The sequence below is a fragment of the Cetorhinus maximus genome, chromosome 1 (assembly GCF_964194155.1).
Source record: "Cetorhinus maximus chromosome 1, sCetMax3.hap1.1, whole genome shotgun sequence".
In the NCBI taxonomy this organism is placed as follows: domain Eukaryota; kingdom Metazoa; phylum Chordata; class Chondrichthyes; order Lamniformes; family Cetorhinidae; genus Cetorhinus; species Cetorhinus maximus.
The window spans coordinates 1,242,970-1,258,306 of NC_135879.1; the positions used below are offsets into that span (position 1 = coordinate 1,242,970).

General features: G+C 43.1%; 1 protein-coding gene across 3 annotated transcripts in view; it reads left to right on the forward strand.

The window, feature by feature from the left end:
* LOC144693733 (sodium/hydrogen exchanger 9B2-like) overlaps nt 1-15,337 on the forward strand; it is a 141,372-nt gene that overhangs the window by 70,583 nt on the left and 55,452 nt on the right. For all 3 annotated transcript variants that reach the window (XM_078563725.1, XM_078563814.1, XM_078563896.1), the window contains one exon: nt 8,940-9,039. In XM_078563725.1, the coding sequence (XP_078419851.1) occupies nt 8,940-9,039 (100 nt within the window). The remainder of the gene's footprint in view (nt 1-8,939; nt 9,040-15,337) is intronic.

Here is a 15,337-nt window from a genome sequence, read left to right on the forward strand (position 1 = left end):
GCTTCCCTGTCATTTTTTTCATTATTCCTTCATGGGATGTGAATGTCACTGGCAGGACCAAAATGTATTGCTTATCCTTAATTGCCCTTGAGAAAATGCTGGTAACCCACCTTCTTGAGCCACTGCAGTCGGTGAGGTACACCCACAGTACTGTTAGGGATGGAGTTCCAGGTTTTTGACCCATTAATGATGAAGGAATGGCGATATTAGTTCCAAGTCAGGATGATGTGAGACTTGCAGGTGGTGATGTTCCCATCTACCTGCTGCCCTTGTTCTTCTAGGTAGTAGAGGGTGTGGGTTTGATTCCGATACAGACTATGAACTTGCTATGACTTGTGCCTTCTTCACCATGCTGTTCCCCTGGTTCCATTAAAGTGATTTCTCTTCAGTTTCCCCTTTCTTGTTAGTGGGTAACACTCTTTCTGTGTTATTCATTTTTGATTTCTTTTTGTATAGTCTTTCCTCGTTGCAATCAACAAAAGTCTTGTCTCCATGTCAGCACCTTCCTCCACTGTCATTTCTGCAAAATAGCCTTTATGCATTTGCTAGCATAGACTAGTGATGGATTTATTATCTTTAAACTTCTCTGTCATTAATCACCTGTAATGGTCTTTTATTCTCCGATTTCATTACAAAAATCCTTTGACAAAAACATACATTTTGCCCATGTTGAATTTTTAACTTATTTTTCATAAAATCAGCATGCAAGAGGTTAATATCGATCATCTCACAAAGCACATTGTCAGCATAAAACTTCCAGTTTAGAACAGACGGGGTGTCTGGGAAAGGTCTCCACAAGATGTATGTTTTATTATGGCCCACGCAATAATAGTCTGAAGTGCTAATTAGTTAATTAACCTAGGGGAACATTATTTGAATTCCAGCATATTTCATGCAATTGTCAAAGATATTGCCTACATTGTTTTTCAAAATATTTTGAGGTGGCTTGCTGATTAAGGTGTTGTTTTATTCAATCCACCCATCCTGGCACACCACAACATTCCAAACAATTGATAACCTGTCAATGGCACTTGGGTAATCAAGAAATGCACTTAGTTGCTACATTGTTCCAGGCTCCATGGAGTATTCACAAGCCACCTGGTCGCAGAGCACAGAATCACCACCAGCTTGGGGCAGTCACTTAAATTGACAGTTGTTTCTTGAATCTTTTGAAAAGTAGGCAGGGTTCTGGTCAGATACTTGCCATATCAAGATTATGGTAACGGACCACAGCAGGTTTTCGTTAATCAGTCTGTTGTAGGAATCTTGCAGCCAGCAGCTGTAAGGATGTGTTTTAAGTTGTTACTGGACTAGCTAGTGAGGCTAGAGTTTGCAGTAAATAGACTTCTGGTTAAAGATCCATGTTAAGAGAAAAGGTAATCCATTATTGTATATTTCTTTTCAATATATAACATATATTTTACCATAACATAAACAGAAATACCTGGAAAAACTCAGCAGGTCTGACAGCATCTGCAGAGAGGAACACAGTTAACGTTTCGAGTCCGTATGACTCTTCAACAGAACTAAGGAAAAATTGAAAAGAGGTGAAATATAAGCTGGTTTAAGGGGGGGTGGGACAGGTAGAGCTGGATAGAGGGTCTGTGATAGGTGGAGATAACCAAAAGATGTCATAGACAAAAGGACAAAGAGGTGTTGAAGGTGGTGATATTATCTAAGGAATGTGATAATAGGTAACATTAAGGGTAGAAAGCAGGATAAGCAAGGTACAGATAGCCCTGGTGGGGTGGGGGGAAGGGATCGAAATAGGCTAAAAGGTAGCAATAAAACAATGGATGGAAATACATTTAAAAATAGTGGAAATAGGTGGGAAAAGAAAAATCTATATAAATTATTGGAAAAAAGGGGGGATCGGAAAGGGGGTGGGGATGGAGGAGAGAGTTCATGATCTAAAATTGTTGAACTCAATATTCAGTCCAGAAGGCTGTATAGTGCCTAGTCGGAAGATGAGGTGCTGTTCCTCCAGTTTGCGTTGAGCTTCACTGGAACAATGTAGCAGAGCAAGGACGGGCATGAGAGCAGGGTGGAGTGTTGAAATGGCAAGCGACAGGGAGGTCTGGGTGATGCTTGCGGACAGACCGAAGGTGTTCTGCAAAGCGGTCACCCAGTCTGCGTTTGGTCTCTCCAATGTAGAGGAAACTGCATTCGCTGCTCCCAATGCAGTTTCCACTAAATTGGGAGAGACCAAACACAGACTGGGTGACCGCTTTGCGGAACACCTTCGGTCTGTCTGCAAACATGACCCAGACCTCCCTGTCGCTTGCCATTTCAACACTCCACCCTGCTCTCATGCCCACATGTCCATCCTTGGCCTGCTGCATTGTTCCAGTGAAGCTCAACGCAAACTGGAGGAACAGCACCTCATCTTCCGACTAGGCACTTTACAGCCTCCGGACTGAATATTGAGTTCAACAATTTTAGATCATGAACTCTCTCCACCATCCCCCCACTTTTTTCCAATAATTTATATAGATTTTTCTTTTCCCACCTATTTCCATTACTTTTAAATGTATTTCCATCCATTGTTTTAGCTCTGCTTTTTAGCCTATTTCGATCCCTTCCCCCCACCCCACCCCCACTGGGGCTATCTGTACCTTGCTCATCCTGCTTTCTACCCTTAATGTCACCTATTATCACATTCCTTGGATAATATCACCACCTTCAACACCTCTTTGTCCTTTTGTCTATGACATCTTTTGGTTATCTCCACCTATCGCTGACCCTCTATCCAGCCCTACCTGTCCCACCCCGCCTTAAACCAGCTTATATTACACCTCTTTTCTATTTTTCCTTAGTTCTGTTGAAGAGTCATACGGACTCGAAACGTTAACTGTGTTCCTCTCTGCAGATGCTGTCAGACCTGCTGAGTTTTTCCAGGTATGTCTGTTTTTGTTTTGGATTTCCAGCATCCGCAGTTTTTTGCTTTTATATATTTTACCATGTTAAACTGTGTATTTTCATTCATCTACCATTTGTACGTAAAACCAATTATTGGTTCAAAGCCTGCATGTCACCTTAGCAAGAACATTCAAGAGCAAGTGCACTACTAATTAGGAGACCTGAGATGTGTTTATGATCATGGCAAGCAATGCTAAACCTGAGATGGTAATGTCTAGAAGAATAATCTGGAAATGTGGTAAAGAATGTAGGAGCTCCACTGCTGTGACATCAATTAATGTATCACAACACAAATAAACCAGTGTTCTCATTTCACTCCCTATCCCTTTGTGCCATTGGGCTGTGCAGCAGCACATGGCGACTTACACTGAATTCCTTTAAAACTATATTGAGGGTATGTGCTAAAAAAAGAATTACATATTTACATGGATGGTCAGAGACGAAAGCTTGATCCCAACCCGACATACCTGGGAGTGACTCTAGAGAGGACTCTGTCCTTTCGGGAACATCTGAAGAAAATGGCAGCAAAGGTCAAAACCAGAAACAACTTATCAACCAAATTTGATGGATCTACATGGGTGCAGCTGCCACAACACCCTGGGACCTGAGCACTTGCCCCATCATACTCCGCAGCAGAATACTGTGCACCTGTCTGGCACAGGTCATCACACACACATCTTGTTGACACTTGATTGAATGCAACAATGCACATCATAACACCACTCCCCTGGCGTCCTTCCCTCGCAAACATCACTCCTCCACACATCCGCTGACTGACGAAAACCCACAAGCTGGTTGAAAACATCCATGATGCACCTCACTTACCATTTCACAGTGATATATTCAAACCACCTACTGCCTGCCTTCCATCTCAACACCCCAAATGGAGTATTCTCCCTGAGCAAGGTCTACCAGCAGACATCCTTTAGACTAAGGAATGGAAAACACAGGAAGTCACTAATAAGCTGCTTGTGACAAACCTCACCTGTTGAATGGCAGGCTTTGCTGTAACATGGCAGGAGTGATCCTTGATAAACAGGTTCAGGACAAGTCAGGGCCCCTCTGGGGCCTCAGTACAAGCCCCTTATGCACTTGTGGAAAGACACAAACAGTGCTGCACATTACTTAGGATTGTTCCCTCTACAGACTAAGTGGCGGACTGATTGCCTTAAATTCAGCATTTGCTAAATAAATATGCTACCGAGGATCTATTGCAAAAAAAAATTAAAATAATTGTATAACTTAATTGTCTTTCACACAACGTACAAATGTCCTTTCTCTGTTCGTCTAGCTTAGTTTACGCTTTATTTAGGATGCACCATCCCTGGCTTCCTTCCACTCTGTGTTTCCACTGTGTCATGGGCAATTTTAAGGTGTTACCTTATATTGCCTGTAATCATTTCTATTTGTATGAGCGTGTGTTTTCTTACCTTTGGAGTGAGTCCATTCTAAATAACCCGGCAATGAGCCTTTTGTATTTTTAAGAAAATAAAAAGTTAGTTTATTCTCCACACCTTTTTCTCAGTGTTACCCTTTTTCTCTTTTTCTCTCTCTCTCTTGTATAAAAACCAGTGTTTTACTTTAGAAACTATTTAGAACTGTGACATTTTTGTTGAGGCCAAATGTTTATGTACTTTTGCCTTCAGCTTTGAAGGAAATGGATGAACCAATGTCATACATGTACTGGGTGGGGTGGGTATGATGGTTTCACCTGGCCTAAATTTGGGGCCTCAGGACATATAGAAGCACTTTAACCATTCAATTACTTTTTTGATAAGTATTCTCTGCTGTAATATAGGAAAATATGGCAATCCATTTGTAAACAGCAAGGTCCTGTAAACAGGAATGAGATAAATGACCAGACCATCATCATTCCTTTTGTTGATTGAAGGATAATTGTTGGACAGGACAGCGGGGAGAGCACCTCTGATGTAATGCCGTACATCTACCTACGAAGGCCTTGGTTTAACAGCTCTCATCTGAAATGTTTTTCTATTTTTCAGTAGTTTTGCACGTTATTTGCATTTTGCAGCATTCTGTGCTACATTTTCCCCTGCGCAAATGCAGCATTGCTAATTTGTTGTATTTTCGATCTGGGAAAAGGCTGATAAAGTTATTAAGACTCGCGTTAAATAACAGAATCGTTGAGCTTTTTATGAATTAAAAAGTGCAATAATTTGATAACTGAGATTTTTATTCTTAATTTCCAGGAGAGGGTAATGCCTGAGGCAGTGGAAGGGTTGGAGGATCAAGAGGGAATGACAAAGAGGGAAATGGATGGGCAGGAGAGAGTAAGATCAATAGCAATGAAGGGGAGGTAAATGGAAAGTGTAAATAGATAGTAAAAGAAGGGAAGATAGAAAAGAGTAGCTGTGAGTGGTGCATTGAGACAGGTGAGGAAGACAAGTGCCAGCAATAATTGAGAATATCTGCTTAACTAGGTTGCTAAGGGAGAGGAGTTGCCACTGTGAACCGCAAGGGCAGAGAAGGTTTCTGTAGAAGCATAGGGGATTGATGGGGTGCGGTGTCTGGTGGGGATTGGATGGGGTACAGTGTTAATATGAAAGGGTGAGGAGTTGATGGAGTACAGTCCGTATGAAAGGGTGGGGAGTTGGATAGGTTGTTTGTGTATATGAGTGAAAGGGAAGGATGTTAGATGAATTAGTGTGTGGATGTCAGGGAATTGGGTGGGGTGCAGTGTCTTTGTGAATTGATATGAGTATCTTCATGAGCTAGAGTTGTGTAGAGCATGCATTGGAAATGGCAATTGATAATTCAAAAACATTTAAAAGCTTACTTAGTGCCCTTCTGCTATAAGGTATTGACTGTGTCATTTGTTTCTTAATTTGAGGTGCAATAAGTCTTTCTCCACTTGAACACTGCAAATGTACACAACACTGTTGTATTCTTTTTGTATAAAATACTCTATTGTGTTCATCTGATTACTTTGTAAAGCCAGCTGATCATTATGATCCAAACCTATTGTGTGCAATTTTGGTCTCCATATTTAAGAGAGGATATACTTGCAAAAGCAGGGATGTAATGATGGAACTGTATAAAACGCTAGTTAGGCCACAGCTGGAATTTTGTGTAGAGTTTTGGTCACAATATTACAGGAAGCACATAATTGCTCTGGAGAGAGTACAGAGGAGATTTACAAGAATGTTGCCAGGGCTCAAAAATTGCACCTATGAAGAAATATTGGATGGGCTAGGGTTGTTTTCCTTAGAATAATATAGGAGGCTGAGGGGTGACCTAATTGAGGTGTACAAGATTGAGGGGCCTAGATAGAGTAGACAGGAAAGACCTGTTTCCCCTAGCTGAGGGGTCAGTTACTAGGGAGCATAGACTTATGGTGATTTGTAGAAGAATTAGAGGGGACATGAGGAAAAACTGTTTCACCCAGAGGGTGGTGGGTGTCTGGAATTCACTGCCTAAATTGGCGGTTGAGGCTGGAACGCTCAAATTATTTAAAGGTACTTGGATCTGCATCTGAAGCTCTGTAACTTGCAAGGCTACCGACCAGGTGCTGGAAAGTGGGGTAAAAATAAGCAGCTAGTTTTTTTTTCTCTTTGGCTGGTGCAGACACAATGGGCTGAATGGCCTCTTCTGTGCTGTAACTTTTCTATGGTTCATTGGAAGACAGTATAGCAAAGGTTTGCTAGATTAGCTCCTGGGATGAGAAGGTTGTTCTTTGATGAAAGGCTGAATAAACTGAGTCTATATTCTCTGAAGTTTAGAAGAATGAGAGGTGAACTCATTGAAACGTACAAGATTCTGAAGGGATAATAAAAGGTGCGGCTATGGGTACCTGCATGGGCCCCAGGTATGCCTGTCTCTTTATGGGGTATGTGGAACATTCTTTGTTCCAGTCCTACTCCGGCCCCCTCCCACAACTCTTTCTGCGGTACATCGATGATTACTTCGGTGCTGCTTCATGCTCTCGTCGGGACCTGGAAAAATTTATTAAGTTTGCTTCCAATCTCCACCCCTCCATCATTTTCACATGGTCCATCTCTGACAGTTCCCTTCCCTTCCTTGACCTCTCAGTCTCAATTTCTGGTGATAGACTGTCCACCAATATCCATTACAAGCCTACCGACTCCCACAGCTACCTCGACTACAGCTCCTCACACCCCACTTCCTGTAAGGACTCCATCCCATTCTCTCAGTTCCTTCACCTCCGTCGCATCTGTTCTGATGATGCCACTTTCAAAAACAGTTCCTCTGCCATGTCTTCCATCTTCCTTAACTGAGGTTTTCCACCCACGGTGGTTGACAGGGCCCTCAACCGTGTCCGGCCCATCTCCTGCGCATCCGCCCTCACGCCTTCTCCTCCCTCCCAGAACCATGATAGGGTCCCCCTTGTCCTCACTTATCACCCCACCAGCCTCCGCATTCAAAGGACCATCCTCCGCCATTTCTGCCAACTCCAGCATGATGCCACCACCAAACACATCTTCCCCTCACCCCCCCTGGGCGGCATTCCGTAGGGATCATTCCCTCCATGACACCCTGGTCCACTCCTCCATCACGCCCCTCTCCTCACCATCCAAGTGCCCAAACACTCCTTTCAAGTGAAGCAGCATTTCACTTGCACTTCCCTCAACTTAGTCTACTGCATTAGTTGCTCCCAATACGGTTTCCTCTACATTGGAGAGACCAAATGCAGACTGGGTGACCGCTTTGCAGAACACCTTCGGTCTGTCCACAAGCATGACCCACACCTCCCTGTCGCTTGCCATTTCAACCTGCTCTCTTGCCCGCATGTCTGTCCTTGGCTTGCTGCATTGTTCCAGTGAAGCTCAACGCAAACTGGGGGAACAGCACCTCATCTTCCGACTAGGCACTTTACAGCCTTCCGGACTGAATATTGAGTTCAACAATTTTAGATCTTGAACTCTCTCCTCCATCCCCACCCCCTTTCCGTTTCTTCCCCCTCCTTTTTATTTTTTCCAATAATTTATATAGATTTTTCTTTTACCACCTATTTCCATTATTTTTAAATGTATTTCCACCCATCGTTTATGTATACCTTTTATGACCTTTTAGTCTTATTTCACCCCACCCCCACTAGAGCTATCTGTACCTTGCTTGTCCTGCTCTCCACTCTTAATTAGCACATTCCTTTAGATAATATCACCACCTTCAACACCTCTTTGTTCTTTTGTCTGTGACATCTTTTGGTAATCTCGTCCTATCACTGGCTGCTTGTCCCAGCAACCTCCTCCCCCCCTCCACAAAACCAGCTTATATTTCACCCCTTTCCTATTTTTACTTAGTTCTGTTGAAGGGTCATGAGGACTCGAAACCTCAACTGTGCTCTTCTCCGCCGATGCTGCCAGACCTGCTGAGTTTTTCCAGGTATTTCTGTTTCTGTTTTTGTTTAAGATTCTGAAGGGTCTTGACAGAGTAAACGGAGATTATTTCCCTGTGCTGGGGCATCTAGAACATCGGGCCACAGTGTTGGATAAGGGGACAATCATCTAGGATCATGAGAAATTTCTTCACTCAAAGGGTTGTTAACCTTGAAATCCTCTATCCCAGAGGGTTGTGGGTGCCCCATTCTTGATTATATTTAAGACTGGGACAGACAGATTTTTGGTCTAAGGGAATTGAGGGATATGAGGAGCATACAAGAAAGTGAAGTCCAATGTCAGCCATGGTTGTATTGAATGACAAAGCAGATGGGCCATATGGTCTACTCCTGTTCCTATCTCTTGTTCTTGTATTATTCCATTCAGCTAGGGCACCCGCTTATCTGTTTGTCTGTTGTAATATACTCACGTAGTACCATCTATTGATGCAAAAATCAAGGATTAATTGTGACTCATAATTGCATAAACCATTGAGAAGTAAATTATTTTTGGTTAAAATACTGAATCACATTATGTTTCTAAATGGTAGAAAAGCTATTACAAAATGTGTCAAAAAAATTAAAATTTCTTGGGATGCACACAGTCCTGGAATGCTGCTGTTGTGATAATTTTGTCTTTTACATCCTTTTCCTCCTCTTCCAGTTTATTCAACATGGCAAACAAAGCTATTGAACACTTAAATAATGCTACAAATGAAGACAAAACTCCTCAGGCAACCCTGAAAATAATGACAGAACCACAGGTATGTGTAAGTGGGAGTGTATATGTAAAAATATTTGGTTGGGGGAGATTATTCAGCATAATTTTGAAGCCTTCACATTCCTATGTTATTGGGCTTATTTCAAATAATTTTAATTGTCTTAAATTTTATAATTTTTTAAATGTACTTAGTGGCCAGTTGGTTCAGCCTCTAAAAATAATGATCCTCCTGGCAAAATGCATAGTTGATTTAGAAGAAATGGCTGTTTAAATTTTTAAAATGGAGCAAATTTTGTGCTCAATTGCCACATTGAATTCAGGAATTAATTTTTCTGGTTTGGCTGGTATTTACAGTAATTGGCTTAATTGTTGCTTTGGAGCCCACTGCTGGATATCTGTTTAACAAATAGATTTAATATCCTCACACTATCACTTTTTATGTTTAGTGTGCTTCCTAATATTACATTTCTGCCAAGCAGATAAAACCACTCGCTCAATTCATAAGATTTTCTGCATCCATTGCTTAAACTAGCAACACACCCAAGAGCTAATAAACTTCTCAACACAAACCGTTTTACTCACATAGCAAAGGGGACTTTATCGCATACTCTTGTTCATTGATTTTGAGAATGAAGCAGTTCTCATGAACCTTAAATGTAATCTCTGCATAACTGATGTTTGTGGCTTTTAGATTACTGTTCCAATAAGCTTTGTAGCACTAACTTCATAGAGGCATTCGAAACTTTGATTATTCCATTAGGAACTATAATGTTCTGAAGAATTTCACATCTTTATAAACAGCTCTTAATCTGTATATCAGAAGTCAAAACATAAGGGTTAGACCCTGAAGATTTATTGTCCCCCATAAAACATTTAACATAATTGGATGTTGTAGCACAATGCATCATTATTTGCTTTTAGCTCCTATAGACAAGCCAGGTTTGTTTCAAAAAGCAAAACAAAAATAAAAATACATGGAAAAACTCAGGCCTGGCAGCATCTGCGGAGAGGAACACAGTTAACGTTTCGAGTCCGTATGACTCTTCTACAGAACCAAGTAAAAATAGAAGACAGGTGAAATATAAGCTGGTTTAAGGGGGGGGTGGGACAAGTAGAGCTGGATGGAGGGCCAGTGATAGGTGGAGATAGCCAAAAGATGTCATAGACAAAAGGACAAAGAGGTGTTGAAAGTGGTGATATTATGTAAGGAATGTGCTAATTAAGGGTAGAAAGCAGGACAAGCAAGATACAGATAGCCCTAGTGGGGGTGGGGTGGGGTGAAGGAATCGAAAAAGGCTAAAAGGTAGAGATAAAACAATGGATGGAAATACATTTAAAAATAATGGAAATAGGTGGGAAAAGAAAAATCTATATAAATTATTGGGGAAAAAAGGGGGGGATCGGAAAGGGGGTGGGGATGGAGGAAGAGAGTTCATGATCTAAAATTGTTGAATTCAATATTCAGTCTGGAAGGCTGTAAAGTGCCTAGTCGGAAGATGAGGTGCTGTTCCTCCAGTTTACGTTGAACTTCACTGGAACAATGCAGCAGGCCAAGGACGGACATGTGGGCATGAGAGCAGGGTGGAGTGTTGAAATGGCAAGGCACAGGGAGGTCTGGGTCATGTTTGCGGACAGACCAAAGGTGTTCTGCAAAGCGGTCACCCAGTCTGCGTTTGGTCTCTCCATGTCCGTCCTTGGCCTGCTGCATTGTTCCAGTGAAGCTCAACGCAAGCTGGAGGAACAGCACCTCATCTTCCGACTAGGCACTTTACAGCCTTCCGGAATGAATATTCAGTTCAACAATTTTAGATCATGAACTCTCTCCTCCATCCCCACCCCCTTTCTGATACCCCCCTTTTCCAATAATTTATATAGATTTTTCTTTTCCCACCTATTTCCATTATTTTTAAATGTATTTCCATCCATTGTTTTATCTATACTTTTTAGCCTTTTTCGATTCCTTCACCCCACCCCACCCCCACTAGGGCTATCTGTACCTTGCTTGTCCTGCTTTCTACCCTTAATTAGCACATTCCTTAGATAATATCACCACCTTCAACATCTCTTTGTCCTTTTGTCTATGACATCTTTTGGTTATCGCCACCTATCACTGGCCCTCTATCCAGCTCTACTTGTCTCCCCCCCTCCCTTAACCAGCTTATATTTCACCTCTCTTCTATTTTTACTTAGTCCTGTTGAAGAGTCACACGGACTCGAAATGTTAACTGTGTTCCTCTCCGCAGATGCTGCCAGACCTGCTGAGTTTTTCCAGGTATTTTTATTTTTGTTTTGGATTTCCAGCATCCGCAGTTTTTTGCTTTTGTTTCTAAAACCAAATCCCCATTTGCAATACAAACCTGATTCTGCTAAGTACATTGATGTTGTCACCAGCAATCGGTGTTCAAAATTATCAGAATACAATTAACTGTTGTACCCAGTCCACCACTGGAAGAGCTTGGTATCTGCGTGTGTTCTGAATTATCTCCGGGACACCTTTCCAATTACAGGATTTTTGTTCTCTCCTGATTGATACTTTTTCCTATAAAATCACTAGCAACTCCCCTTGTTTAGCTGCTTGTCCTTGTATATATCTGAACTGAGCACACTAAAAGAAAATTCAAGTACGGGCAAGCTGCTTAAAAGGGGGCTTGTTTCTGAAGACCTGATTAGCAGGACATGTCCAATGGTCATTCTAACCTGACACATCAGGCGTGACCAATTTATAGATTGAATAGGGTGAATTCCATTTACACCTGATTTTTCTGGATATTAATGTCTGCCAAATTCAAATACTTTAACAGGTGTGCAAAGTTCATTGATCTGTGCAGACAAGTTTTGTACATGCTAACAGGTGTCATGCAGCCTGTCCTGGCCTAAGTTTCCAGCCCTCCTGCATTGTATAGATTGCAGTAATGCACTATTTCAACATTAATCCATCATATCTAGAATCTTTCAAACCTGATTTGCTGATTGCATTGGCCATCATATACCTGTCAGATCAGATCTTCAAGGGTACATCTGATCAGCACTGGGCTCAGAAAATCGCTTTAAGTGGTTTACATTGTACAGTAATATTGATAAGGTACATGGCGGTGGCATAGTGGTATTGTCACTGGACTGGACTGGTGGTATTCCAGAGACCCAGGGTTCGAATCCCACCACAGCAGATGGTGAAATTTGAATTCAGTAAAAATCTGGAATTAAAAGCCTGATGATGGCAATGAAACCATTGCTGATTATCATAAAAGCCTATCTTGTTTACTAATGTCCTTTAGGGAAAGAAATCTGTTGTCTTTACCTGGTGACCCCCAGATCCACAGCAATGTGGTTGACTCTTAAAATGCCCCATGAACAAGAGCAATAAATGCTGTCCAATGCAATATATGTAAATTGCAGGAGACCTGAATGATCAGAGAAACTTTAGAACATAAAACTTGCAATGGGATTTAGTACATCGAACCCATCTATTGCACCACAATGCTTTTTTGTCATTTGTTTTGCATTTGCAACACAACATCTTGTAATTTCCATAGGACAGTGATTAAATGCAGGTGAAATTCCAACAAAATAAAACTCAATTTCGTACACCAACCCCGACTTTGTTCCATTTTTCTTAATGATCCATAAATCAATTGTCAATACTTAAATTTTAACTCTGACCTTCAATCCTATTTCAAACCAGATAAACCACCCAACTTTGCTTTAAGCAATTCTTCTCTAAGCAACTCTGTTGCTACCTTGAAGAAGTACTGCTCTTCTCTCTGACAGGATTTCCGTTTGCCTCTTTTGCCCTGTTCACCCTCATTGCTTTCCATTTCCCTCCTGGTGTTTGACAAGGTGTTTACCAAAACTCGCTTTCACAGCCATATCTCCTTCCTCAGCGACTGTCTCCACCTCCAACTTACCCCACGTGGATTCCAACTGAAGTTCCATCCCTCATGTTTCGAATCCACCCAGGATTACAGGTATCTCCGGGACATAAAATGCTCCTCTGACTGCTGTTCTCGTTGCATCCTCAGATCCACACTCAGTGCCATGCATCGCCATATTAACACAATCAACCTCTCTCTCCAGCAGTACCGACTCATCTACAAGCTGTCCTTGTCCCCAGTTTCGTTTTATTCTTCGTCTAATCTGATGCCTTAACAAGAAGCTTTTACTCTTCCTTTCAAATGCCAAGGAACGCAAGCACCAACAACTTATTGATACCAACGCCCATCCAGGACCCTCCACCTCTTCCTGTCCCCCAACCCCATCCCGTCTAGTAATCCCAGCCCTTGCCGTGTATTCATCATATCCTCTGACCTTCCCCTCTCTGATGCTGAACATTCTGTACTCAGCAAAGGACTCAGTTTCATACCCTTACACCCTCACCTCAATGAATTTCGGGCTTGGCATGATGCTGAGCTCTTCTTCCGCCGCCTTCATCTCCGTGCTCACTTCATTGTGCAGGAGTCCTGCCCCTGTTCAACGGATCCTTTCACCCACCTCCAGCATTCTCCCTCCACCTGGACCCCTCCCTCTGGCCTCTTACCTGCTCTCGATCTTTTCATTGACGTGACATCGACTGTCTCAATTTCTCTGCTCCTCTCACCCACTCTAACCTGTCTCCTTCTGAACTTGCTGCACTCCATTCTCTCAGATCTAACTCTGACTTTGTTATCAAACCTGCCGATAAGGGTGGTGCTGTTGTTGTCTGGCGTACTGACCCCTACCTCACAGATGCTGAGCTCCAACTCTCAGACACCTCTTCCTACCTCCCCCGGACCATGACCCCACCACCTAACATCAAGCCATTGTTTCCAGGACTGTCACTGACCTCCTCTCCTCTGAAGGTCTTCCCTCCACAGCTTCCAACCTCATAGTCTCCCATCGCCAGACAGCCCCCATCTACCTCCTTCCCAAAATCCACAAACCGGGCTGTCCAGGTAGACAGATCATGTCAGCCTGTTCCTGCCTCATGGAACTCATTTCTTCCTATCTTTACTCCATTCTGTCTCCCCATGTCCAGTCTCTTCCCACCTACACCGGCGATTCCTCTGATGCCCTATGTCATGACAACAATTTCCAGTTCCCTGGTCATAACCACCACCTCTTCACCATGGACGTCCAATCCCTCTACACCTCCATCCCCCACCAGGATGGCCTGAGGGCTCTCCGCTTCTTCCTTAAACAGAGGCCTAAACAGAGGCCTGAACAATCACCTACCACCACCACTCTCCTCCGTCTGGCTGAACTTGTTCTCTCACTGAACAATTTCTCCCTAAACTTGTCTCACTTCTTCCATATATGGGTATGGGCACCAGTTATGTCTGTCTCTTTATGGGGTATGTGGAAAATTCCTTGTTCCAGTCCTCCTCAGGCCCCCTCCCACAACTCTTTATTCGGTGCATTGATGACTGTTTTGGTGCTGCTTCATGCTCTTGTCTGGACCTGGCAAAATTTATCAATTTTGCTTCCAATTTCCACCCCTCCATCATTTTCACATGGTCCATCACTGACTTTTCCCTTCCCTTCCTTGACCTCTCTGTCTCCATTTCTGGTGATAGACTGTCCACCAATATTCATTACAAGCCCACTGCCTCCCATAGCTACCTCGACTAGAGCTTCTCACATCCTGCTTCCTGTAAGGACTCCATCCCAACCTCTCAGTTCCTTCACCTCCGCTGCATCTGTTCCATGATGCCACTTTCCAAAATGACGCTTCTGGCATATCTTCCTTCTTCCTTAACCGAGGTTTCCCCCCTACTTGTGGTTGACAGGGCCCTCAACCATGTCTGACCCGTATCCCACGCCTCTGCCCTCACACGTTCCCCTCCCTCCCAGAACCATGATAGGGTCCCCATTGTCCTCACTTTTCACCCCACCAGCCTCCACGTTCAAAGGATCATCCTCCACCATTTCCACCAACTCCAGCATGATGCCACCACCAAACGCATCTTCCCCCCACCCCCCCGTCAGCATTTTGTAAGGATCGTTCCCTCTGGGACGCCCTGGTCCACTCCTCCATCTCTCCCAACGCCACATCTCCTTCACATGGCACCTTCCCATGCAATCGCAGAAGGTGCAACACCTTCCCTTTTACCCCCTCCCTCCTCACCATCCGAGGGCCCAAACATTCCTTTCAAGTGAAGCACTCTCTATTTATGAAGCCCATAAGCCTGAACAGAAATCCCTCCCCTTCCTTACCCTTTAACAAGCCCTGATGGGATAATGTTAGAGTAATTAAAGTCCCCCAGTATCGCCATACGAACATACGAATTAGGAGCAGGAGTAGGCCACTTGGCCCCTTAAGCCTGCTCTGCCATTCAGTAAGATCATGGCTGATCTGGTTTTAACCT